At 45.6% G+C, this 27,542-nt stretch overlaps 1 protein-coding gene across 1 annotated transcript in view; it reads left to right on the forward strand.

Annotated features, from left to right (window-relative positions):
• Arhgap21 (Rho GTPase activating protein 21) overlaps positions 1 to 27,542 on the forward strand; it is a 124,878-nt gene that overhangs the window by 86,860 nt on the left and 10,476 nt on the right. The window contains 14 exon segments of the mRNA XM_032884712.1: positions 2,078 to 2,107; positions 3,397 to 5,290; positions 13,856 to 14,014; positions 14,127 to 14,229; positions 18,023 to 18,059; positions 20,108 to 20,233; positions 21,877 to 22,161; positions 24,372 to 24,436; positions 24,515 to 24,651; positions 25,139 to 25,281; positions 26,020 to 26,175; positions 26,292 to 26,370; positions 26,935 to 27,008; positions 27,085 to 27,174. Of these exon segments, the coding sequence (XP_032740603.1) occupies positions 2,078 to 2,107; positions 3,397 to 5,290; positions 13,856 to 14,014; positions 14,127 to 14,229; positions 18,023 to 18,059; positions 20,108 to 20,233; positions 21,877 to 22,161; positions 24,372 to 24,436; positions 24,515 to 24,651; positions 25,139 to 25,281; positions 26,020 to 26,175; positions 26,292 to 26,370; positions 26,935 to 27,008; positions 27,085 to 27,174 (3,378 nt within the window).

A 27,542-nucleotide genomic window follows, 5' to 3' on the forward strand; every position in this document is an offset into this window, starting at 1 on the left:
ACATAAATAAATCTTTTAAAGGGATACTTAACTAAGCATTCTTAAGCATATGATGGCAATGATCGTATGATCCCAGGTAAATGTCTTCACACTGGATGACTAATACCATCATATAAGAATATAAATTGACACGGTTATATCGGAACGTAATTGCTTTGTTTTGCTTAAGTGATATTTTGTGTCGTGGAATTGATGCCCTTTGATAATTTAAAGGTTCCCTGGAAGGTACTTAAAGCATTAACATGTCGGACCGTGATTACTCATTGAAAGATTTGGTGCCTAGTAGCCAGGCACAGAGAGAAAGCACCACACAGTTACAGACATCGGCATGTTAGAATTATCAGTCTTGTCTCAGAGTGTAAAGTAATGTTCTCATATCCAGTGCTCATTCACTGCAAGAAAGTGCACGTTCTGATCCTATCCAAACGACCTGCTCTTCTGACTCTTTAAATGTCATGGGAGGAAAGAAACACTTTGTAACTGCATTGTTGACTCCTAACTTGCTTCCCCAGCATTTCTTGGGACTGGTCTGTCATATATTATGCTTGTCTGGATTGCCGTCTATAGCCACTAATGCTTGTCACCCTCCAGTGGAATAGAGGTCGAGTCACCGTGACCTGAGCACTATTATGACTTCTCCATCCGTGGTAATTTGGGAGACAGTTTGTTCCCAAATTTGATCTAGAATTTCCATTGAAATTTTAGTTCTATCTGAAGACTATAAAAATTTAAAGTGTTTTATAGATAATGTTTCTCCTCAAATTTGAATATGTGAGTTACCTTTAAATCACCACAGAATGGCTTTTCCAGCGCGTTAAATCTGGTGGGGATAGAAGTGAGCTCGTGGGGAATGAGCTTGCTTGTTCTCCTCAAATCCCGAGTTCTCTGGTGCAGTGGGGCTGCTGGAGCGCTCCAGCTCCCCTGACATTGCAGGCTGTGAGGACCTGACCTGCTTTGCAGGCCGCACAGGAGATTACGCAAACCCACTGTAAAAAAATACTGCAAGACCGTCCACAGTGCTCCCTTCCAGACTATTTTTGTCCCAAAAAGCAGTGACTTAGACATAATTAGCATGAAAAAGCTAGGCTTGTTATGCCCAGGTACATACCCAAGATGCACACTTCATGTTCAGATGGACAGTGTGTGTGTGTGTGTGTGTGTGTGTGTGTGTGTGTGTGTGTGTATGTGTGTGTGTGTGTGTGTGTGTGAGTGTGTGTGTGTGTGTGTGTGAGTGTGTGTGTGTGTGTGTGTGAGGTTGGGTGTGTGGTGTTGTGTTTGAGTGTGTGTGAGTGTGGGTGGGTATGTGTGTGTGTGTGAGTGTGTGTTAGTGTGTGTGTAATTGGGTATGGGTGTGTGTGAATGTGAGTGTGTATGAGTGTGTGTGAGTGTTTACAGATTTAGCTTTGGTTTCTCATTGCATTCCAGACTGTGTTCTGTAATTGCCATCACCACGACAAGTCTGACTCTGGAAGTGATATTTTCATGTGCAGTCAGTAGTTATTTCACAAACTAATAGAACACTATAAAGGACATTGTGTTGAAAGATCTTAGTTTTTGAGGAAAAATCTAAACCAAACAGTAGTCACACAGGGAAATCGCCCGTAGTCGTCTGACAGCTGTGGCTGTGCTCTGACCTACCAGGGGAGGGGGAGGCTGCACTGCTTTAACGCATAATAGAGCATTCGTTTAGTCTTCTGGAAGCAGAGATCGAAGGAGCTCAGGGAAAAGAGAGGCAGTGATGCTGCTCATCTCACGGGGAAGGGAGCTTTGTGGGAGATTATCAGATGGCAGTGCACACTGGAGAACATGCCTGCCTGTCGGTGTGTGTCCTCGCCATACTCTGCTTCCAAGAGTGGGAGACAGGTGCAGTAAGAACCACATAGAAGCCCGAGAACGAGGTGCTCGACTGGATTCTGAGGTTACTCTTCCGCTCCACTGCCCTTTGCCTCTCCCGGTGCCTTCCAGCGGAGTCAGTGTAGATGTATTTGTAGCTTGCTGTTTCCAGCATCAGTGTGACAACATGATTCTGTCTTTATACCAGTAAGCAGCCTCTGCTATGTTTCCCATTTTCTGCTAGCTACAGTTTACAAAGGATGTCACAGCACTGGTAAGAGATGCTCAGTAGCCATTTCCTTGCTTTGTGAGTCGCGTTTCTTAGAGATTTGTAACAAGCCAGTCTGCTTAACTGTACTAATGTGCAGAGGGCGCGTGATGTATGCTTTCCTCCCTCCTCTCCCTTTGCTTCTGTCTGTACCCTCTGTGGTGTTGACGCCTATTTATCTGCATCTGTATTTTCTTAAATATCTCACCCTTGCTCCCGAACCCTTTGCCATTGTCCGGTAGCTGCACTTGGGCTTTGCAGGCTGTGTGCTGCAGAGACAGGAGTGCTGCGTCCGCGCATTAGCCTGCGTGATCAGGGATGGCATCACCACACCTGCTGCCTTGGAGCCGGGCACAGTCCTGCGTGGCACCAGGACCTGTTTGTGTGGATCTCTTCCATTCATTTCAGTGCTTAAGCTTTCACAAGGATTGTTAGATAATTCTGTAAATCAGTGGTTTTTAAAACTTGATCTGCATGCATGCTTGCATGTCTAAAGTAAAAGACAAAATAAATTTATCAAGTAATGTTTGCATTAGTTTAAAGTAAAAAAGTTTATATCGGGAAGATGAATAGATGAATTCCTCTTTCTTTTTTTTTTTTTTTTTTTTTTGTTGTTTTTGCTTTTTAGTTTGTGCTACTTAATTTTCCTAAACATGCACACTCACTGACTTGAAATACGAAGATATTTTGTGTGGTTCTAGGGGCTTAATTTTTAAAGACGGATTATTTTTAATTCTGTAGTTAATTGGCTGGTCATTCCAATACATGTTATTAACATGTTTAATCAGTTATATATTACTGACTTAAATAACAATGTATTTGGGTAAGGCTTTTAATAGTTTGACCTTCCCCCATGTAAACATTAATAATCTTTTTTGCTGGGATTTAATAGGCAGCCATTTAACCTATTGACTGCTGGAAAAAGTCGTAAAGCTGAATGGGGGATTTTAGAAGTAGCATGGCTGTGCCTGGTTGGTTAGGGGTGATCTGTTCTGTCTCGTGAGCCTTTCGGAAAAACTAATGGTTGCAGTTTGTGTGTGTGTGGCATGTTCTACAGTTTATTCCACTTCTTTAAGGGGAAGGGAGATGGGGAGGGACTCTGAAGGAGGGCAGGGGCGGGGAACATTCCGGATGTAGACAGACAGACAGACAGAATGATTCGTAAGAATGCACCCTGTGCCGTGCTTCGCATGTGTGCCATAGGCAGCATCATTGGGCATTAAGGTAGGGTAGTCAGAGGGTGAACGAGAAGCATGGACGTCATTGTGTGACACTCTGCTGTGATTTCTGTACAGGCGTACTCTCAAGATGCCTACCTGAAAGGCAACGGCGCTTACAGCGGCAATGCCCGTGACATTCCCGAGCCTCCACCAGTTTGCTATCCCTGGCTCCCGGCTACTCCATCAGCCACGGCACAGCCAGTTGAAGTGTCTCCTCCCGACTCATTGCTGAACAAACAGCAAACCAGTACACCAGTCCTGACACAACCGGGCAGGGCCTATAGGATGGAAATACAAGTGCCTCCATCACCAACAGATGTTGCAAAGTCAAACACGGCCGTGTGTGTTTGCAGTGAGAGTGTGAGGACCGTCATTGTGCCTTCTGAGAAGGTGGTGGACTTGCTAGCCAATAGAAACAGCCCTTCAGGCCCTGCACATAGAACGGAAGAGGTAAGGTATGGTGTAAGTGAGCAGGCCTCTGCAAAAGCAGCAGCCAGGACCACGTCTCCGGCATCGGCTCCCACTGCCCGTCTGATTCACCAGACCACAGACTCCAGGTCACTGGAACCTTCTGGAATTTTACTTAAATCTGGAAATTACAGCGGACATTCAGAAGGAATCTCAAGTAGTAGATCACAAGCTGTGGATTCTCCCCCTGTGTCTGTCAATCACTATTCCGCAAACTCCCATCAGCACATAGACTGGAAAAACTATAAGACTTACAAAGAATACATTGATAACAGGAGATTGCACATAGGTTGTCGGACAATCCAGGAGAGGTTGGACAGCTTGCGAGCTGCATCTCAGAGCGCAGCAGACTATAACCAGGTGGTGCCCGCCCGCACCGCCCTGCAGGTACGACGTCGGAGCACCTCTCATGACCGGGTGCCCCAGTCCGTTCAGATCCGGCAGCGCAGTGTATCTCAGGAAAGACTGGAAGATTCCGTGCTGATGAAGTATTGCCCGAGGAGCGCGTCTCAAGGAGCGCTGACCTCCCCTCCTGTTAGCTTCAGCAACCATAGAACTCGCTCGTGGGATTACATCGAGGGGCAGAGTGAAGCCACGGCCACTGTCAATTCTGAAAGTCAGACGCCCGACTCAAACGGGGAACGAAAACAGACTTACAAGTGGAGTGGCTTCACCGAGCAGGATGACCGACGGGGCATTCATGAGAGACCCAGGCAGCAAGAAATGCACAAACCTTTCCGAGGCTCAAATTTGACTGTGGCCCCCGTTGTTAATTCTGATAACAGGCGACTGGGTGGGAGAGGGGTGGGACCTGTTTCACAGTTTAAAAAAATCCCGCCGGACCTAAGACCACCACATTCCAACAGAAATTTTCCAACCACGAGTGGGATGTCACTGCCACGAGGTATTGCACAAGACAGGTCTCCACTTGTGAAAGTCCGAAGTAATTCTCTGAAAGCGCTGCCTCCACCTGTCCCAAAGCCGTCCTTCAGCCAGCACTCCCTGGCCTCCACGAAAGACCAAAGGCCTGTCAACCATCTGCACCAACACGGCCTGCTGAGTCAGCAGACACGGGGCCGGCCCGAAAGCACCTTCCCTCACCGCGAGCTGCAGACCAACGTCTCCCCGAGCTTACCAGGAACCTCTGCCAAGACCAGTCCCCAGCTCAGTGAGAACCTGGGGACGTCAGACTTAGACTTACATGCCAGTCCACGGAATGGAGATGTCGACTCACAGGAGGCTGACGTTCAGCCATCAGAGGTGCCAGATGATAAAGAGTCCGTCATCCTGAGAGAGAAACCTCCGTCTGGCCGCCAGACGCCACAGCCTTTAAGACATCAGTCTTACATCTTGGCAGTGAATGACCAGGAGACCGGGTCAGACCCCACCTGTTGGCTGCCAAATGATGCTCGCAGAGAGGTCCACATCAAAAGAATGGAGGAGAGGAAGGCCTCCTGCACCAGCCCTCCTGGCGATTCCCTGGCTTCCATACCTTTTATAGGTGAGCTCACGCAGAGGCGCTGCACAGCGCTGGCTGGGTGAAAAGGGGAGACTTGTATTCCACAGGCACGGAAATCCTGAAGTGTGCATGCATTGACAGCGTCTTAAGTGTCCTGTGCCTGGCATTGACCCCAGGGCCCCGTGCATGCTAGGCAAGCGCTTTCCCACTAAGCCACAGCAACTACTCTAAATGTGTAAGTTGTGCTTCAGTCAGAGCGATTTGCTTTTCTCCTTCTTAAATCTATCTCTGCTTGCTACTTTCCTTTAGAGGTAAGCTTGCATCTAGTGCGTACTTGACACAGGGTGCTGTAGCTCAGGATTTGAGTATTTGGGCTCATGGGTTACACGTGACCCTCTCTGTCCTCTTTTTTTGTAGTCTTGGTTAAATCAGTCCCTGCCATTTGTGGTCAGGAGAATCAGCAGAGCCTGGACCTAGTTGTTGATCTTCCTGGATCAGCAGCAGCCAGGCCCTGCCCTTGGTTTGTCTGCAGTAAACGGTTGCTGGGGGAAGACCTGGCCAGGGTCTCCTGGTTGTCACCCCACTGGGGTGGGCCTTTCAGTCACTCCTGCTCCTGTAGGCAGCCTGCACCCTACAGAAGCATTCCCGTAAGTGACCGCGGGGGACTCTGGTGGCTCACTGAGCTTAGGTTTTCCTGCTGGGAACAGACACCACGACTGAGGATGACACGTCATGGGCTGGCTTTCAGGTTCAAGGGTTCAGTCCAGCATCATCAAGGCGGGGGCGGGGAGAGCATGGCAGCGTCAGGAAGGCATGGAGCTAGAGGTGCTGAGAGTTTTATATCTTGTTCCAAAGGTAAACAGGAGAGGGCTGGCTTCCAGGCAGCTAGGATTAGAGTGTTAAAGCCCATGTCCACGGTGACACTCCTACTCCAACAAGGCCACACCTCCTAATCATGCCACTCCTTGGGCCAAGCCTATACAAATCATCATAAGAGCTGTGACCATTAGTAATGAGTCCTGCATTTGAGCAGTGTCTCCTCCTTCCTGGGCTTACTCCTCTAAAGATCTTTCTTGTGTATTGACTTTGTTACAGGGATAATAAGGGAAAGGTGCACACCTCGGTCTGCGTCACCTGTCCCACCTACGAGTCATTAGCCTCTCCCTTTATCCTAGTAGTGTCCTCACACAGCAGCCAGCGGAAGGTCACACCTCTCGGCCCTCCTCTTTCCCTCCCATCTCACCTAAAACAGACATGAACTATGGCGTCTGCTGCGGCCAGCCAGGCCACCCTGCTCTGGCTCTCCTCGGTGATCTCGTTCGCACGAGGATCTTTCATGTGCCTCCCTCCCGTCTGCTCCCTTCCCAGCCTCCTCGCTATCTCAGACATATGTCAGGCATGCTTGGGACAGCACAGGTGACCAGAGGCCCCTCTGCTGGGCTGTTTCACTGCCCCGTCAGATATCCCTAACCCAGTTAGGCTTTTCCTACTGTGTCGAAGATGGCTGCTTCATGTGCGCTCAGCGCGGCAGTCAGTGCTCCCCTCCGCAGCAGAACTCGTACACTGAGTGCCTTGGCCTCACACCTGGTTCACACCACTGTTCCCTGTACCTGAAGCACTGCCTGGGTGGATGGCACTCACTGGGGAGATGAGCGCTAACACAGCAGCTGAATGATGATTAAATGTACAAAAAAAAAGGGAGGGGAGAGAAAGGAAGGAAGGTAGGTAAGTGTGTCATAATGATGTGCAGTCCCGAGACATAATCTACAACCACAGTTTCCATTTAACAGCGTCTCCGTTTTTATAAATGAGAAGTTTGTGGAGGTTTTTCATAGAAGCACTTGGAAGGGAGGGCTCTAGGCTAGCTCGATTCAGTGCTGGCACACTCCAGGGGCATTGTTTTCTACAGAGCACACTGTAAAGACAGACCTGCATCCTGTGACAAGGCATCACCTTACAGTTTGTGAAAGATTCCCCTTCACGCTGAATGTAATGGCTGTCAGTGAGCAGTATTTCGTACTCCTTTCTCCAGAAACTTAGCTGTTGAACTGTGAGGTGTCAGTATCCAAATCAGTTTAAGAGGTGGAGTCTGCACGGTGTCAAAGTTTTATAAATAGGATATCATCGTCTTGTCAACATCGTGAGGAGTGCTTCAGCCAGACTGATACCTGCACGCTTGTTTGAAGCCTTCTGCCAAGGTTTCCTGTTGCACATAGAATTTAACACCTTATCTCCACCGACAGTAACTCCAGACTGATGATTGCGGTGTGTGTTTGAAATTCTAAGTCCTATGCTGCATTTCACAGGCCACTAAGATCTTACCACAGTGACAACATCACATTTTCTTTCTTCATGGTGAGAATATTACAATCAGATGACATTGGAATACGTTTTAGTGCTGGCTGTTATCTGTGGATTCTGTTTAGTCCTATGAAGTGCAGAGATAAAATAAAAATCAATTATTTCATTAAAAAGTAGCCATAACTAAGATCGAGAATAGTGATCTGTATAATTCTGTATGCAAGCAGACTCATGAAATGCAGCATGACAGTGCATTGACAGCCTTACAGTTCCTCTTATCTTAATAGTGATTTTTCTTACTTGAAAACTAGATACAGGCACCCTCAAATAACCAAGTGCCTTCCCAAAATATCAATGTGGGGCCCATTCACTTATTCAGCAATTCATCAGGCAGAACTAATGTGGTACAGGCAGAAGATTCCTCTTACATTTTATTACACACTGGACATGTCACATCAATCTTACCTATAGTAATGTAGAAAAGTTCAGCACTGCACTTTTAAATATTACGAGCAGTAGTTTGAAAATCTGTTGACATATATACTTTACAAGTCTATCTGTGTCTTGAGAAAACCTTCAGATTCCTTTTTAGGCAAACAGAAAAACGGAACAGATTAACCATTTGTAAAGTGGAAACTGAGTAGCCTAGATGACCCAGACCCGTCTTGGTAAAAACAAGAATGGAGCTTTACGTATACCTCTGTCGATTTAAATAAAAAAAGGGATATTCGCTGCTTGAATGACCTTTTGAATATTTGTGTTTTAGAAGGTTGACCCTCTCTCCCCACACTAGATCATCCTGCTCTAACACAGGGTGTTGGGTTCTAAGAGGATCAGAACATTGACAAAGCGTGTATGAAGAAAGTTCGTTCCAGTTTTATTTAAAACAACAATCTGTAGGGTCTTTTGCTTCCATGTAATGTAGGTCTGTGCAGCATATACATGCGGTGTCTGCAGAAGCCAGCGGAGGGCATTAGGAGCTACAGAAGCAGCCTTTCCTAGTGTAGATGCCTGAGACCTGCGTGTGGGTTCCTCTGGCAGAGCATCCACTCTCTTGGCCACTGAACCATCTCTCCATCTCCAGCCTCTTGTTTAGTTTTGTTTCTTTTTTTTCTTTTTCTTCTCTCTCTTCTCCTCTCCCCTTTCTTCCCCTCCCTACTTCCCTACCCCTCTCTTTTCTCTTTTTTTCTTTTTTTGAGACAGAGTCTCATGTAGGTCTGGCTGGCCTGGAACTCACTGTGTAGACGTAGGCTGAGCTTGGAACCAGACATCTACCCGTCCCTGCCTGCCGAGTGCGGGAATTAAACCCTGCATGTGCCCCTGTGCCCAGCTCCCTTAGACTTTAACTGATTTTTAGTTGACAGTTTTAATGCTTATGGGATGGATACAAGGCGACGTTTTTTAAAGATTATATTTATTTATTTTATATGTGTGAGTACAGTGCAGCTCTCTTCAGACACCAGAAGAGGGCATAGGATTCCATTACAGATGGTTGTGAGCCACCATGTGGCTGCTGGGAATCGAACTCAGGGCCTCTAGAAGAGCAGTCACTGCTCTTAACTGCTGAGCCATCTCTCCAGCCCCACAAGGTGATATCTGATCAGATGAGGTGATTAGCGTTTCCGTCTCCTCTCACATGTGTTACATCTTTATGACATATGCACTGAAACCTCTTTCTAAGTATTTGAAGACACAATTTATTGCTAATGCTGTCCTGGTGGTGCTGTGAAATTCCAGATTCTCCTCCTCCTGCAAAGCCAAACTTTGTGCCTCTGGCCAGTCTCTCCTCATCCCTCCGCCTCTTGTCTAGCCTCTGATAACCATGAGAGATAAGTCACAGCCTTTGGCCTTCTGTCCCTGCCTTACTCCACCTAGCAAAACACAGCTCCAGATTCACTCATGCTGCAGATGGTTGTTTTAAACGTCCTTGCATGGCATTCTGCTTTATATGTGTTCTACATTCTGTCTGTGTCTTGATCCCAACCATGGACACTGCAGCTGATTCCCCGGTGACTCTTGTGAATAACTCTTGGTACACCTGGGATTTCAGACGCCTCTCCAGCGTGCTGACATCGCTTCCCCTGGATGTATCCAGTAGTGGGGTTGCTAGATCACATGGGAGTTCTGTTTTGGCTCTGAAGAATCCTCCTCTGTTCTGCGTGTTCGCACTAACAGCATGTGAGGATCGCCTTGCACATCCTTGCCAGCACTTGTGACCTCAGTCTTCTGGGTGAGGCTGAGGTGAGGTGGTAGGGCAGGGCAGTGGCGGTTTGTTTCCTGCTGGTACCTGTTTATAGGCCTCTGGCAGTGTGTGCATCTTAGAAAGGTGGCTGTCTTTTCAAATCTTTTGCTCTAAGAATCAGTTTATTTGGTCGGTGATTGAGTTCCTTAAATATTCCAGACATTTTGAGCCCTTGTCAGGTGTATAGTTTGTAAATGTTTTCTCTCATCTTATATATTCTCTTCACCTCGATTTCTTTTCTTCCTAATTCTGATATAGTCCAGTTTTGCATTCGTTGCCTGCTCTTTTGGTACCTTATTTGTCTCGTTCTTTTCTGGTCGTCCTGTACATGGAAGACATACGTGTAAGACTGCCATCCTTTTGAATTGGCTGCTGTATATGGAAAGGGTCTGATTTCTGCTGGGTATTGATGCATTCCCCAGTAGCTGTGTCTTGAAGAAGCCACCCAGACCTCATCACACAGTCTTCCTACCTGGTCTTTTGGCTGTAAGTGGGTGGGTTCATCTGTGAGGCTATTGGTTTTTCATAGGTCCTGACGGGTAGAACGGACATTCTCACAGCGTTCTAAGCCTCCCTAAGCCAAGGCATCCTGGTAGCCGCTTGTCTTGAATTCTTTCATTGGTGCTTTATGACTTTTGTACAGTGACCATTTATCATTTGCTTCTTTCATTTTTCAGGATTCTCGTTTTTATAACTAATTGTAAAGGGGATTATTTTCACGACATTTCCGAGTAGCCCACGAGCTACTGATGAGTGTGTAGAACTGATACCAAGTTTTTATGTTGGTGGTGGGTTTGTGTCCTGAAATTTGACCAAATTTATTTATTTGTATTAATAGTTTGTTGTTACTGTTTTTATTGTTATTGCTGGGTTTTATTTCCAAGATAGGGACCCAGGAGCCCAGGCTGAGCTAGAACTCCACAGCTGAGAATGAGCTCGGCCTTTATCCTCCTTCCCTTATCTTCCGGGGCTGGCAGTGTAGTTGTGTTCAGCCACACCCACTCATGAAGAGCTGGGCTCCAGCCTAGGCCTTCATCAGCCTAGGCCTTCATGCATGCTAGGCAGACACTGCCAACCGAGCTCCGTCCCAACCTATGTCCTGGAGATGGAGTTTTCATGACAGGGAGGTCAGACAGCTGATCACACGGTCTGCAGCGGGGAAGCAGAGAGACATGGAAGGTAGTCCTCGAGATTCAGTCTGGCACACCTCGCCATCACTGTGCTGCCCAGTGTGTTACACCTTTCTGGGAATACTCTCAGACACACCCAGAGAGTGTGTTTCCGTGATGATTCCAAGGCTGATGCAAGTCTGATCGGGTTGACAGTGACCTTAATTATCACAGTGATCATGCCGTCTGCAAACAAAGAACGTTACCTGCCCCCACCCCAACCTCTCCCCCATCCCCGGCTGTAATGGCTCTCTTGCTGGCTTGTAATTGGGTCCTGTTGTTGCTTAGTGTAACTAAGGGTTTCTCACTTGTTTATCTTTTCAGGTATTAACTCTTTGATTCATTGGTCATTAATATTTTTTTCTTTCTATTTAATTTCTTCCCTCATCTTAATTATTTCTGCACAGTGCTGGCAGAAGCCACAAGAGGGCGTTGGAGCTGGAGTTGTAAGCGGCCTTAAACTGTCTGATGTGGGTGCTGTCTGTGTAAGAGCAGCGTGGGCTCACTGTGGTACTGCCTCCACCTCTCTGTGGCCTCTCAGTGTGGGAACTCGGGCTGTAACCAGACCTCTGAGGGCTGCTTTCCTTGTAGCCTATAGGTTTTTGCAAACTGTGCTGTCACTTTGATTTGATTCTGGGAATTTTCTTTCCCCTTCTTTCTTTGGTGACTCATCCATCATCCTGTCAGGTTCCTGGCTGTTCTGCAGTTGTCAGATGAGTTCAGGAAATGCTTTCCACAGCTCTGTGCTTTAACACCTGCTTTGTGTCCTAGTATCTGATCTCTTCTAGAGCCCCGTAGTCTGCTGAGAAGAATGTCTGTCCTGCAGTGGTAGGAGGAAGTGTTCTGTACATACTATTAGAGCCATTTGGAAATGACCTTTCTGTTGGGGAGACCCAGGGTTCTGCAGTCACCCACTCTTACTGTATTGGGATTACTTTGTGTCTTTATACAGAGTAGTATTTCGAAATCTGTATCTCTAACATAATAGAAAAGTATACATAATTTAAAAGGGAATAAAAATTGTACTTATAAGGGAAATCTACGTTTGAGGGAAACAAGTTATATATTTTTTAAAAATTATAGCCTCTTTTTCAACATACTGGTTAGAGATGTATATTATAAAAAGTGCAAACAATACTGCAGTGATTGGGACAGTGTTTCTCCCACTGAAACAGATAATTACCCCTCTTCCTCCCTCTTGGAAACGTACACTTGAAACTCAGGTGGGTTATACCCCGTGTGTTTCAAACTCGTTTCCAAACACCAAGGTAGGTGGCAGAACTTGTTTACAGAGTTATCCTCTGACCTGCACACACGTTTTAGCACACATGCCAACACGCAAGCATCATTCACAGCCTCAACAGTAATAATTAAGATTTTAAATTATTTATTTATGTGCAACAGTGTTTTGCCTGCACGTATGTCTGTGTACCACACGTGTGCCTGGCGCCTATGGATTCCCTGGGACATATGGTTGCGAGGAGCCATGCGGGTACTGGGAATCAAGCCTTGCTCCTGTGAACCAATAGCCAGCGCTTTTAACCCCTGAGCCATCATTTCTCCAGCCCCTAGATTTTTAAAACTTACTTTATGTATACATGATTTAATTAAAAATTCATTACATTTTCAAGAACTTAAATCCTAAGTACTACTAGTTCTTGTAAAATTAAATTTTTATTTCATTAAGATTCTTCAAGCAAGTCTCAGTGCTTGATACATGATAACTGTCATGTTTAGTCAAAGTAGCTGAGAGATGTTTTCAGAATCATTTGTTTGGCTAAAAAGTTAAACAGCTGCTCTTAAAAAAAAAAAAAGCAAAAGCACGATCATCAGCGTTTATTGCTTTTACTCATAAAATAGAAATGTTACAATTTCTCAGGCTCTTATGCTAAAATACCTATCATTAAAATGATAGGAGATCATTACAATTTGTTTTTGACCTTCTGAACAAAATAGTCAAAATTCAGTTTTATATAATTATAGTTTATTGGTAAAAGAGTTCAGGTGGGGCATGTAATTTTAGGCTTTATAGTGCTGGCCTCTTATTCAGTTATATTCTCTTATTCTAAAATGTTAGCATGTAAGTCATTGATGTTTTTCCAGAAGTAGGAACTTAGAATGAAGCCATTGCTCACTAATGGGAAGGCAGCTGCTGACCAGGACTCAGTGTCAGGCTTGCTTTAGATGCCACTGTTGAGTAAGTCTGCAAAGGCTCACGCCTGAGGCTTTTGTATTACAGGAAGTGGGACATGGAATACATGTAATAATGGGCACCAGTAATGTTAGCCGTCATGCATGCATACAGATTTGTCTGACAGATGATGAGATGAGAGACTTGGAGATAGTGAGAACTCGTGGCACAGAATCCCCTGTCCCTACACATATATCTGCACAAAGCTAAGGAGAATCTTACGGCTGTCCTGGCTGGGGAAGAAGGGACCTTTTGTGATTTATACAAAAATCCCAATAGAGTAGGATGTCCTGGTGGTGTGCAACTTCTGGCTGCTAGTGATGGGGCTTCATTATCTTCCTACAAAAATTCAAGGGGGTGAGGGGGAGGGGTGAGGGCACAGGATGGACAGACACATGATGGCATGGGACACATGAACTGAGGGACTTGAAAGATAATTTTTTGTATATTATCTGATTATTTTCTTTAGTCCATTTGGGTTCTGAATTCCTATATTTTGCTATGTTTTTATTTACTAATTGGGAGAAATCACTCATTTTCAGAGTTCTTGCCGTCGCTTGAGTCGTGGTGGTGTGAGGTGAACACACACCGCTGTGTTGTTTACTGGTGCTTTGATGGCTGTTAAACCTTTATCTGCCTCTTGTAGTAACAACAGTGGAGTCTCAGGTCTCTCAGGTCCCTGTACTTGTCTCCCTTCCTTCCAGACGAACCGACCAGCCCTAGCATCGACCACGAGGTCGCACACATCCCTGCTTCTGCTGTCATCTCTGCCTCTACCTCCCAGGTCCCCTCCATTGCAACCGTTCCCCCCAGCCTCACCACCTCTGCTCCTCTGATTCGACGTCAGCTCTCCCATGACCAAGGTACGTTCCAAGTGGTCTGCACGCCAGACTTCACAGCGCATGCCCAGCCGATCTTTTCCCATCGAAAGAATCTGCAAAACTTGAAAATTGTGAATGCTGAATTTAATTGCAGAATCTGTTGGACCTCCCAGCCTGGATGGCCAGCACACCTCAAAGACAGAAAGATCAAAATCCTATGATGAAGGCCTGGATGATTACAGAGAAGACGCAAAGTTGTAAGTCTCAGATTACTGTTTTAGATGTTTTATATGAATGGTATTCATAATGAGTTCGGCTTATAAACCCTGAGCGTAAGGTGGTCATATTTTCTAACTTTGACATTAGAAATGCGAATCAAATAGTATCAAAGTAACATCCCGTTGGATTTAGAAGTCATATTTTATATAGTAATATGCTCTTTTATATATGATAGATACAGGATGCTTCTCCTACCCTAGACTTGTAGCTAGGATATGTTCTATTATTTTTATAAGCAGATGGGTAGCTTGGTGTACACATGAGTCGCGAGATCATGGCATTCAGATATCCTTGCCACATTGTTTTCCATACTTGCTTAATATCTCATTGAGTAATCACACTGTATATATTCTATATTCTACAGTTGGCATGTAGACTAGTAGACCTTTGGAATTGTGCCCTCATAAACACTACTTCATGACTATTCTTACCCAGTACACGTATATAATATATGTGTGCATATAATGGATCGGTACGTTTCAAAGGGCGAAATCTTATTTTAATATCTGTGTGTGGTCAGTGCCCTTCCTTCCTTAAAGATTAAATCGTGCTCTCCCCAGTAATGTACAGATGCCTCGAGGTACTGACTTGTGAGTCTGTTTTAGAACAGGTGAAGCTGGTGCAGTTCTGTGCTGGGTTCGTGTCTAACACGTGCCAGCAGCTACTCGGGCCGCCCGCCCATGGCCGCCCGTGCTCTGAGAGTTCGAGGGAGAGACGAGGAGCTGGGGTGGATTGCAGTTCCTTTCTTAATATTTTTCGTTTGGTTTTCTTTAGTTTTTAACTTCAAACAAGGTTTAAAATAGTTGTATTCAGTAAAAGTTGGAAAATACTTTCATGGCGTTAGGGATTTGAATCACATTGCAAAAGACGTTATTTCTATTTCAGAGTAATAATTCTCCCTGTTTACTTGTAAGATTTGTCTTTTTACTTACAACTTTGATTCTTCTGTGAGTGAGGCATTTTAATGAATGAGGGAAGTGCTAACGGTAACTGGTAACTTAGCGTCTTTGCTACTCCACAGCACCTGGCGCCACCATTTCCGCTTACAGATTATCTTTACGTGCGCTGAGTTAGATGTAATTGTTGATTTGGAGGTTACATTCTGTTCAGTGGGTTTATTACTGTTAACTGTGCCAGTTGCTACTTAGTGTTTTTACAGTGACGCAGTGCTGTACTCATCACTATGTCTTCTTTCAAAATTCTGCTAGTTACATTCATTTTATTATTTAAACCTTAAAGTGTTATTTTTAGTTGTTTTTGTGTGGGTATTTTTATTGACACAGTGTCTCATTTATAGGTTGTTAGGAATGCTGAGAGCTTTTAGAACAGCGAATCTGTTATCCAGGGACAATGGTCTTTCTTACTCGTCACCTTTGTTGACTAGCCTACATTTCCATCACATTGTCGTTTATATTCTAACTAAATCAGTTCTTCTAGGACTAGTCGGGTAAGAGCGGTTCCTGTGAGATACGGCCAGGGCACAGTGTTCCAGCTCAGTAGGAGTTTCCCTCATGATACCAGGTTGGAAGTGTGGCCTGTCTGAGCCCTTTGCTCCCTTCACTAAAATGTGTCAGTAACTGCTGCACTGCAGGCTCCTCCCTGCACAGGCTGTGCACAGCTTCCTTCAAAGATTGCAGCACCATATGTTTCCTCATTTAAAAATATTTAATGCATATGCAGTGTTTCTGACTAAATATTAACTCCCTGTGGTCTTCTCTTGTCCCCTCTGCCACCTGCTCAACTCCTTCCAGACCCCACTCAACTCCATGTCTATGTCTGTGTGTGCGTGTGTGTGTGTGTGTGTGTGTGTGTGTGTGTGTGTGTGTGTGTGTGTGTGTGTGTGCGTGTGTGTGTGTGTGTGTGTGTGTGTGTGTGCGTGTGTGTGTGTGCGTGAGGACTGGTGTGAGTGTGTGTGAGTGTGTGTGTGTGTGTGTGTGTGTGTGCTCGAGCGCATGTGTGTGTGCACCTGTGTTGCGCTGTGTGCACCTGTGTGCGTGTGTGCACCTGTGTGTGTGTGTGTGTGTGCGTGTGTGTGTGCACCTGTTTGTGTGTGTGTGTGTGCTCTGAGCGTGTGTGTGTGTGTGTGCTCGTGCATGTGTGCGGTGCGTGCGTGTCGCGTGTGTGTCTCACTGAGTTTAACTAGGGAAGCTTGCATGAGCATGAGTGGAGTTACTTACCATGGTACCCGTGAGGAAAATGTCTCCCCATGTGCCTATAGGCAGTGCTTCTCCTCCCTCCCTCCCTCCCTCCTGCTGCTGGCTGCTGGCTGGTGACTTTCTGTGTGAATGGGGAGGTTGGCTTTGGTCTCTCAGAGGACAGTGGGCTGCAGTGTTATTTGAATTACACAACCAATGGCATCCTTTGCATTGCTTTTAGCCGCTCTTTGTGTGGGTTTTTCCTTTTCTTGAGAGTAGTTAGTATATTTTACATAGATTCTTTGATAATCTCAGTGTCCAGGTTATTTCTGTGCCTGGTTTTATGATCTTCCATATCTTGAAACTGGGTTCCTCTTTCTTTGAGCGTCTTTATTAGCACTTCATTTTTACTGAAAGTGAGGCTCGGCAGGTAGACAGAGATTGGGGCTAATGCTGTAGTATTTATTCCCTGAGGTGGGCGTAAATCGTGAGACAGGCTTTCTTTCTAGCCTGTCTCCTGGTAATTCTCAGGATGAAGTTTGTATGCTTGCTTCTAATTACCATCTTGTTTGAGGTGGCTTTTGAGAGAACAATGATAAATTTAGTCACATCTTAAAAGTTGAATTGTTTTGAAGAATTAATACAACCCTGTCCTCTGACTGACAGCACTTGTTTCTCCCCTGGAAAGCACTCAAGAGTATTTGTGGATACATGTGCTTACGGGGGTGGGGAGGGTGGGGGTGGGGGAGTCTCTGGCCCCAACAGGCCTGCAGAGAGATAATCCACAGGCAAGAACACAGTCTGGTTCAGCGTGACTCAGTAGCTACTGTTGGTTTAAACTTGTGGAGTCTAACTCCGAGTGCTTTAACCATAATTATTTTAGGCATAGCACGATTAGATGAAAACTTTTCTGGTGATAACTCAGTCTCGCAAGAACAATATCCTTTGAGGAACAAAGTAGGCTAAAGATGGGACAGGATGACATCAAAACCCTCTGTAAGGTACATGTGACACTTTCCGTAAAGATAGGCTCTGTAGACTGACGGAGGAAAGCAGGTTTATAAGAAGGGTCTAGAGGAGGGTCTCTCCAGAACGTCTCCAACTGCAGATGGTGCAAAGGTCACTGGGCCAGGACGCACGTCTGCCCGTCTTTCTGGGCAGAGGAAGGTCTTACCTTCCTTCCCTGAAGGAACACGTGTGCCTCACATTCCAGATTCCGCCGGTGCTCAGCAGCATATCCCGTGTGGCCAGCACTTCCTGTCGGCTCTCTGACTGCTGTGTCTCCTGCCCTGCATCTCAGGGCCCCCCAGCTGGCTGGGGCAGTCCCAGCTGGGGTAAAAAGCCCAGCGGTCATCTCGAGTAGATTTCCTTTGGTAGAAAGGTTTTTAAATAGTAGCACACTTAAAGCCAAAGGGCGGAAACAGCTGTGATTTGCCAGGTCAGCTAAGAAAGCTGCTATTGTTGAATGGAAAGTGTGCATAGTTATACCTTAGCTGTTCTCACTTACATCGGAAAATAGAACATGGGTTACATGGTAATGCTGAAATGTCAACTCATTAAGTGAAAGCTTAGTTGTAGTCAATTCTTACATCAAGAGTTTATATTTACTACACATATTTATTTACTTTTCCAACAGATCCTTTAAGCACGTGTCTAGCCTGAAGGGAATCAAGGTTAGTATTTAATATTTTAAAGATGTCAAGTAAATGATAAATGTGGTTTTTTTAACCTTAGTTTGTTTTAACTCTTCAAAAAATATGTATTTTCTTTTGGATATTTTGTTTTTAAATGGTGTAACATTTTAGTCTGTATCCACTACATTTGAAAAACTGGAGTAATATTTTTAATTTCTAAACATTTTGATCAGGTATGTAATTCTATAAGCATTGGGGTGATTTTTCTCATTTCCAACTCAAGGCCCAAATCAACCTGCTTAGCAGTCTTTCTGTGTTTTCCCAAAAGCATTAGCTCGTTCCTTCCTCCACCTGAGCTTATAGCCACATCTGGACTGTCTCCTTCACACTTCCTGTATTTCACTGAAAGACTCTAAATGACTAGGCAGGAATGTCCCTACTTACCACTCTAGGAAATGACCGTGGCTACATTGTATCCATATTCCTTACTTTCTTGCTCTTACCATAAAGTCTTTGTACTAAGAACATGACCCTGCCGAAAGCCAGCGAGCACCAGACTTCTGTGGCACGCATGGGCACTCGCCTTCCCAGCACCCAGGTTTCGTGATGGGCATGGTTCTCTCTAGCCCCACCCTCTTCTGCACTCAGTCTTCCCACACTCAGCCTCCGTCCATGATCTACCTGTGTTAAACAGAAACCTCTGGACTCTACATTTCTCTCTGCTACTCCTGTTTGTCCTTTTTATAGTGAATCTTCCTGAAAAAGGATTTAGCGTACTACATACAACCTTTCGGGAATAATTGCACGATTCCTGTCCCCGTGAAGTACCTCTGTACCCTTCCTCCACGTCATAGTCAGCATCTAAGTACAACTGTGGCTCCTTTGCCGGGTCTTCCGCACTATTAACAGCTTGGAATGCCCAAAGCTAGTTTCAACCCGTTTCTGTACATGGATTTCCTTGCTGTCTACTTCGGAGTCCCCACAGAGTCTATACTGCCAGCCTGGCTTCCTCCCAGAGCAGCAGCCCACGTGATCTGCTCTGCACCTGACGTCATCACCCGGATGTTTACCGAGCAGCAGGCTTGCGTAGTTACCTTAGGTCGCTTTATCCCTTCTCTCCATCTCATTGGTTTCACTTCCGTTCTCCCATTTGCTCAAGCCAAACTGTACAACTTAGTTCTGTTTTTGTTTCACTCTCTGCCTATCGGACTGGTCAGAGTGTTCCATTCCTTTTCTTCTCACGGCGATTGTCCCATTCTCTCCAGTGACTCCACTCCTGTCTTCATGTCTGCCCCTTTAGAAACCATTCTCTATGTGACAGTGGTCGAATTCTTCACTTTGTGGCTTCCCTTCCCCTTCCTACCACAGACAAAGACCAGATATATCTTTCCTCAGTTCTTGCATTCCCATTAACTGTAAATTACTGAACTGATGAATATGTGTTCGCCAGCCATACGGTCTCCCTGCACTTTACATCTGACCTCTTAGGCTGGCTCCTTCCCTGTGGAAAGGCACTGCTGTGACCAACAACTAGTCATTGTGTGTTCACTCTCACCATGCTCCTGCTCCAGAAGCACAGATCGAAAATGTATCACTGAGATTGTGTTTCCTTTTGTCTCAAAGCAAGATCTCACTATGTAGGGCGGGCTGTCTTTGAACTCACTCTGCAGCCCTGGCTTGACCCAGACTGTAAACGAGGCACACATTCATTATTTATACACCTCAAGATCTTCCCATTGCGGCCTCTTGAGTGCTGAGGTTACGGGGGTGTGCCGCTAGACCTGGCTTCTTGTTTGTCCCCACCCTACCCCAACCCCATCTCCAATTCTCTTTCTGCCAAAATGTGAGTCCATGAAACCAGGGAAGTCATGCTGTTCTGTAGGTGGCTTTTGAAAAGCAAAGGGAAGCCAATTCACGTTTTAATAAGAAGGATTAGAAGTGTTTCTGGTATGAATTCTAAACCCAGAACTTTTCTGCAGTGTTTTAGATAGAACATTAAATATGACATCTTGTCAACACCATTTCCATGTATAAATATTTATAAAAAGAAAAGCTGACATTTACTGTTTTGTTGGCCCTTCCTGTAGATCGCAGACAGCCAGAAGTCATCAGAAGACTCCGGGTCCAGAAAGGATTCTTCCTCCGAGGTCTTCAGTGATGCAGCCAAAGAAGGGTGGCTCCAGTTCCGGCCGCTCGTCACCGATAAGGGCAAGGTAGTGCACCCTCTCAGCTCATGTGACGTCAGAGATCCAGGCCTAACAGGCAGCGCTCATACATGTGAGAATGTGAGGTTCCTGGGTACAAGGTACAAGGTGCATTCCTAACAAAGGGAATCTGATCAGTGGTAGTTTCCTGCATTTTGTCTCAAGGGCCAGCTCCAGTGGAGTACCCCACCTTCCAGTGTGCCAGTGTGAACAGAGAAACAGGGTATCTAGGAGGGAACCCTGCTTCTATTCACCAGGATCGGCTGTCACAGAGGCTTTGAGTCACTGAATAGTAGCTCTCCTTATTAGTCATCTAAAAATATTTAGCCTAGTTTTTAATTTTTAGTCATTTTAATTTACAAGCACTAAAGGATACAGACGCGTAGAACGGCGTCAGCGTGTGCTTCAGCAGGTGGAGTCCAACACAATAGGAAGGTTTCAGTCAGTGTCGCCAAAGAATTTAAATTTGCGCACAGATAGGAAATGGACAGTCCAGCCTTTCCGTCAGAGCTGATGACGCTGGTGATGTCACTTCCTGTCAGTACATGTTCTCTCCAGAATTCTCCTCCTGGAGTGTTTTTCATGCGCCTGATATAAAACGTGACTTTGCTCACTTGTGGGGGTTTGGGTTCTGTTTTTGTTTTGTTGCCAGAGACACAGCTCAGTGTTACAGCGCTTGGCTGACACCAGCAGTACTCGCAGTCAGTCCCCAGCACCAGGAGGAAAAAAGAATAGTCGTGGGTTTCTTTCTTTATTTTGTTTTGTTGTGGGTTTTTTGGTCTTTTGCCTGTTTGGTTGGTTTTGGTTTTTTGACACAGGGTTTCTCTGTGTAGCCCGGGCTGTCCTGGAACTCACTTTGCAGATCAGGCTGGCCTCAAACTCCCTGAGATGCCCCTGCCTCTGCCTCCCGAGTGCCAGGATTAAGGTGTGCACCACTACTGCCTGGCTTGGATTTTTTTGTCTTGTTTTGTGTAAATTTCTTTACTACTTTTGTATTCATATGATTGTTGTTAAAAACAAACAGAAAAGCACACAGTACTAACAGCCTCTTGCCATGCATCTCTGTGGCGTGTATTTTATCAGGGTTTGATACTCAGTTTTGTCCTCCCGTCTGTCGTTGAGGATTTCACTGTCTTTAGCATTGGTGCAGATACATTTCCTAATTGGCATGTGTGACATTTAAAAACAGTTGTACGTTTTAAAATTTCATTTTTGGTTTCCTTATTTAGACAGGATCTCACTGGGTTACCTGGAACTTGCTAAGTAGACCAGGCTGCTTCATACTCAGAAGCTCTGCTTTCTGTGTTCTGGGATGAATCACCAGGCCACAGCTACATATTTAAATTTATCTTTGTGTGTATCGAGTGATTGTCCTGTGCCATGGGCAAGGACATGGAGGTCAGAAGATAGGTTGTGAGGATTGGCTCTCTTGTACTTTGTGGGTCTCTAGGAGCAAACGCAAATCAGGCTTGGCAGCATGAACCTTTACTGACATCTTTTTATCCTTCCTCTTCCTGTGATTGCAAGTAAATGACACATCTGCTATAGCAGGTACCTAAGTATCCATGTGAACGTCATTACTTAGTGGTCCTGACACAGAGTTCTAGCCTTGTATTGCATATTGACCAACATGACCAATTATTGTTTTCTAGAGAGTCGGTGGCAGTATTCGGCCATGGAAACAGATGTATGTTGTCCTTCGGGGACATTCACTTTACTTGTACAAAGACAGAAGAGAGCAGACGACGCCATCAGAAGAGGAGCAGCCCATCAGTGTCAACGCTTGCCTGATAGACATCTCGTACAGTGAGACCAAGAGGAGGAACGTGTTCCGACTCACCACGTCTGACTGCGAATGCTTGTTCCAGGCTGAAGACAGAGACGATATGTTAGCGTGGATCAAGACTATTCAGGAGAGTAGCAACCTAAATGAAGAGGTGTGTTTTCCAAGGGATGTGGCTGAAATGTGCTGCTCTCACAGTGTGTTCCCTGGGCTGACTGAACGCATCGGATAGATTATTTTGATAAGAAATAAGAGACTGTGTTTTCAGTCATTGAAAAGGAAAACTCAAGTATACCTGCGTTATTTTTACTTATGGAAATTACTATTAGTGAACAAGAAGAGAGGGTATTCATAGTCTTGTATTTTCAGACACAGCGAAGCACAGAGAGGAACCCCATGTTATCTTCCTGATCACTGAGGCCCCTCCGATCTGTGAGGAGGGTCGGGACACCCGTGGGTGCCTCAGCTTCTTACATGTGGCACAGAACCTGCGGGAACCTTTTTGACCAAATTACAAGCCTCTTTGATAATGAGATTAGTATTGTAATGCTAGGCTACAGTACAAACATGACAAGTGGCTCGTAAAGGCACTGTCCTTTGTTTTGTCTTGTTTCGATGGAGTTGTGCAAGCGAAGGACAGTATACCCTGACGTAGCACCGTGCTTCTCAGAAAGCATGTGCTATGAGAAAGCGTGTTCTAGGCCTTTTAAAAAATGAACACTGCGTTGCACTCTTGAGATTCGCTGGCTCACACCGTCACAGAGTTGGCTTTTACAGCAGGGATTTTAGTCGTCAAGACATGGCTTATGTCATGAGGACGCTTACTTTTGTTCTGTAGCTGCTCAGTGCTGGCTGTCAGCTGAGCTGTGTGTGAAGAAGCTGAAGGGAGATTCAGCTTAAGAACGTACATGGGTTTTTAATTGGCATGCAGAGTAATAGGATACCTTATGGCAGTTCTATATGGACTCCCGTTGATTCTTCCCCCTCACCCCCTTTTCTTCTGGACCCTTCATTCTGCAGGCAGCCTGCCTTCCCACATGGGTGTGCTGCCTCCTTAGTTTTCCCTTCCTTCTTCTAATTCCATAACCCGTACCCACATAGGCATGCACACATACAAAACTGAAACCTAGGGTGTGCTTACGAATGTGCAGTTTGTCTCCCTGTGCCCGGGCAGAGTGGTAGTCAGAGGTGGAGAAGAGATATATCAATGTGACACTGGGGAGAGGGACAAGGAGGCCAAGTGGGCTCGCCAGGCCTGTCTGTGGGAACCTGCGTGAGGGTCGACTTAACTAGAGGGCAGAAAGGCATGCATAAGTTAGCAGTCTTGTCAGGGTGCGGTCCTGCCCACCGTCATTTTGACTCAGGTTTGACAAGTTACAAAACGGAGTGAAGGCTCTCTCCAGGAGACAAGCTCCTGTAACTGACACCATGCCGGTGAGAGGGAGCCTTTCCCGAGATTCCTGGGAGAATTCCAACTTCCTGAGAGCCATTGTTTCAATAATCTGATAGCCAAGAGGAGCATAACCTCTTTAAGTATTTTCATTCCTGCCTGTGTGGCGACGTGTATTTTATTAAACTCAAAATAAGACGTATTTTTTAAAAAAGCGTTCGCAGACACATACCAGTATGTAATTGCAATTGCCACAAACTCTGAGTTCAACTCTGGGTTTGCTGAGCTCTGGGTTCAACTCAGGGCACAGGACAAAGCGGGCTCTTGATGAACTGCCCCTTTAACACCTCCTGACTCCTAGTTCACCGTTCCTGAGTCAAGTTTACTTTTAGCAGATTCTGGTGGAGTTTTCCACCAGTGGTATTCTTTTTTTTTTTTTTTTTTTTTTTAAAAGATTTATTTATTATATTTAAGTACACTGTCGCTGTCTTCAGACATAGCAGAAGAGGGCGTCAGATCCCATTACAGATGGTTGTGAGCCACCATATGGTTGCTGGGATTTGAACTCAGGACCTCTGGAAGAAAGGTCAGTGCTCCTAACCACTGAGCCATTTCTCCAGCCCCACGAGTGGCATTCTTACCGAATACTGATCATTTTTCCTGGTATTAGAGAAGTTAGCTTTGTGTTCCCAGTCACACATTTTGCGTAGCATTATCAATTCAGAAGGTACTGAGTCTCTGAGGCCTAAGAATTATCCTCGGTGCTGCATAAATACAGGAAATACACAGCAAACTCCCTTGCAGGGGCAGCAGGCAATTGGACCGTCTGCTGCACAGCGGCAGCTCCACTGAGAACAGGTCATAGCATTCGTATTAATTAACAGCTTGGTTCAATAGCAAGCCTCAAACTCACACTTACCCTCGGCCTCTATCTAATGACCCCTTCCCATTGTCACCTTCTGCTCCTTCTGTAGGACACTGGAGTGACCAACAGAGATCTAATTAGTCGAAGAATCAAAGAGTATAACAGTCTGCTGAGGTGAGAATCCCACCATGCCTGTGGCTAATGTAGACATCTCATGTACCATGCTTTAGAAAAGTTTCTTTCTCTCAGCAGCAAAACAGAACAGTTGCCAAAAACACCTCGCCAGAGTCTTAGCATCCGGCAAACTCTGCTTGGCGCCAAATCAGAGCCAAAGACTCAAAGCCCTCATTCTCCAAAGGAGGAGTCGGAGAGGAAGCTTCTCAGTAAAGGTGACGGCAGCAGGGGTTAAGCCGAATCATGAGGGCGTGTTCTTGCTTTACTGTGCTGTTTTTACCAGCAGATGCAGCGTTAGGTCAGCTAGCTCAAAGCTCACGGTAGACAAGCTCAGTGGACATTTTCCTTTAGGGTGAAGCCAGAGGCATCTGTTTCTTTAATAAGAGACAGGGCAGGAGAACACACAGTCACGTGAAGGCATCCTTACAGACGTGATGAGAATGGCCAGATATGTCGCTGTAAGACGGAGACAGTGCTTCCCTGCCTCTTACAAAGAGGACACACTGCTTCTGCCTTCTATTTGAAAGGGAAGAAATATGGACAGATGGGAGGCTTGACAGTAGGAAGAGAATAACTGTGGTGAATGTAGACCATTTATATGTAAGACTACAGTTAATTAAGCATTGATGAATTAGACTTTAGACTTAAATAGTCTTATTTCCATTTTTAATAACATCATCTTCTTTCAATAACAATCAAAAGATGATACCAGTCCTCCGAAAGACAAAGGTACTTGGAGAAGAGGCATTCCGAGCATCGTGAGGAAGACGTTTGAGAAGAAGCCGGCTGCCACAGGGACCTTCGGAGTTAGGCTGGATGACTGCCCGCCTGCCCACAGCAACCGGGTAGGAGAGCCCAGCCATCTAGCTGGACGTGTGCACCAGTGTCTGTGATAGTGGACGTGTGCACCAGCGTCTGTGATAGTGACCTCTGTGCACCAGCATCTGTGATAGTGGACATGTGCACCAGTGTCTGTGATAGTGACCTCTGTGCACCAGCATCTGTGATAGTGGACATGTGCACCAGTGTCTGTGATAGTGACCTCTGTGCACCAGTGTCTGTGATGATAGTGGATATGTGCACCAGCCGCCTGTGATGATAGTGGACGGTGCACCAGCATCTGTGATAGTGGACATGTGCATCAGTGTCTATGATAGTGGACGTGTGCATCAGTGTCTGTGATAGTGGATGTGCACCAGTGTCTGTGATAGCGGACGTGTGCACCAGCATCTGTGATAGCGGACGTGTGCACCAGCATCTGTGATAGTGGACGTGTGCACCAGCGTCTGTGATAGTGGACGTGTGCACCAGTGTCTGTGATGATAGTGGACATGTGCACCAGTGTCTGTGATAGTGGACGTGTGCACCAGTGTCTGTGATAGTGACCTCCGTGCACAGCCCTCCTGCCCTGCCCATCTGGTGTGCCTGTCCTTCCTTAGGGTGGCCGAGTAGTTCCTGTCTTTAAGCTTTTTACCTGACATTAACTCTGAGCTAGAGTGTGGTTTAGTTGGAAACGGTCAATAGGAATTCGTTTTCAAGCTTTGGTACTGTGTTAAATAAAATGCTGGTTTCTTGTTTTGCAGTATATTCCATTAATCGTTGACATATGTTGTAAATTGGTTGAAGAAAGGGGTCTTGAATATACAGGTATTTACCGAGTTCCCGGCAACAACGCAGCCATTTCAAGCATGCAGGAAGAGCTCAACAAGGGGATGGCAGACATCGACATACAAGATGATGTAGGTTCCTCTCTACTGGACTAACAGATCCAGTTTTCCCTTCGTAATATTGACATACGCAATATGTATATGTAATATGAATATGTAATATTCGTATTTCTGTTTTGCATATCCAGAAATGGCGAGATTTGAATGTGATCAGCAGTTTACTAAAATCCTTCTTCAGAAAGCTCCCTGAGCCTCTCTTTACTAACGGTGAGTGAGCTCCCACACCCACGCCCGCGGAAAACCCACGCCAGCGGAAAAGCCTCCGCCTGTGCTAGAGACTGTAATCAATCAAGCCAGGAAAGCGAGAGATGGAGGAAACGGCACTTATCTCAAGTCTAACTTAAATGAAAAGCATATTAAGAACCGGTTTTGGTCATTTATAGTCTTTTCATAAATTCCGGTGAAAATCATTTGCTAAATTGATATGCTTCAGTAACATGAAAATAAGATCTATATTGGCCTATGTTTGTCATTAAGCTAAAATTGTTGTTTTAGTCAAGTTCTCTGGACGTAAAGTGTAGTGAAAGGATCCTGTTCTAGGTGCTACTGTTAGGGAGGGATAATGGACCGGCTGACCGAATGCCAGACCGCAGCTTCAGAGGCCTCCCACTACGTTGGGAAAGCTCGGAGATCATTAAGAACCATCTCCAGCGCGCACATTTCAGAGATCTACGTTTAGAGATGCATTTTAAAGTGTGGTTCCTTGAACAAAATGAGACCACATTTCGGTGAAGCAGTTTAACCTCGCTGTCTTCTGTCTTCTGCCGCCAGACAAATATGCTGACTTCATCGAGGCCAATCGCAAGGAGGACCCTCTAGATCGGCTGAGGACGCTAAAGAGACTAGTAGGTATTACTTTTACTTGGGGAGGTGCAGCTCCAGTGCAGCATTTAAATCCATCCTGCAAATAATATGTTCTAGATTCACGATCTGCCCGAGCATCATTTCGAGACACTGAAGTTTCTCTCGGCCCATCTGAAGACAGTGGCAGAAAACTCAGAAAAAAACAAGGTACGTCAGGTGCAGCCGAAGTGAACTCTGGGTGGCCTCAGTCTGAGGTTGGCCTCCGTGGCTCTGGGCTGAAAGGCCTTTATTTCACAGAAGCCTCAGAGTGCCTCGGACTGGGCTGGCTGGGTCTCTCTGGAGATCACCCCACTGCAGAGACTCCATGGGCAGCAGCCGTCCTCTTGCGAAGGGAATCTCATTAGAAATGTCTCATTTTTACATTCATCCAGCAAGAAAGACTCAAGTCAGCATTTTATTTCTGTTTTCAGCTTTGTGTTACTAGTTTGAGTGGGTGGTGTGTGTGTGTGTGTGTGTGTGTGTGTGTGTGTGTGTGTGTGAGATAAACCAGTCAGAGTACCAGACGTATACACTGA

The sequence above is a fragment of the Rattus rattus genome, chromosome 14, assembly GCF_011064425.1.
Source record: "Rattus rattus isolate New Zealand chromosome 14, Rrattus_CSIRO_v1, whole genome shotgun sequence".
NCBI lineage: Eukaryota > Metazoa > Chordata > Mammalia > Rodentia > Muridae > Rattus > Rattus rattus.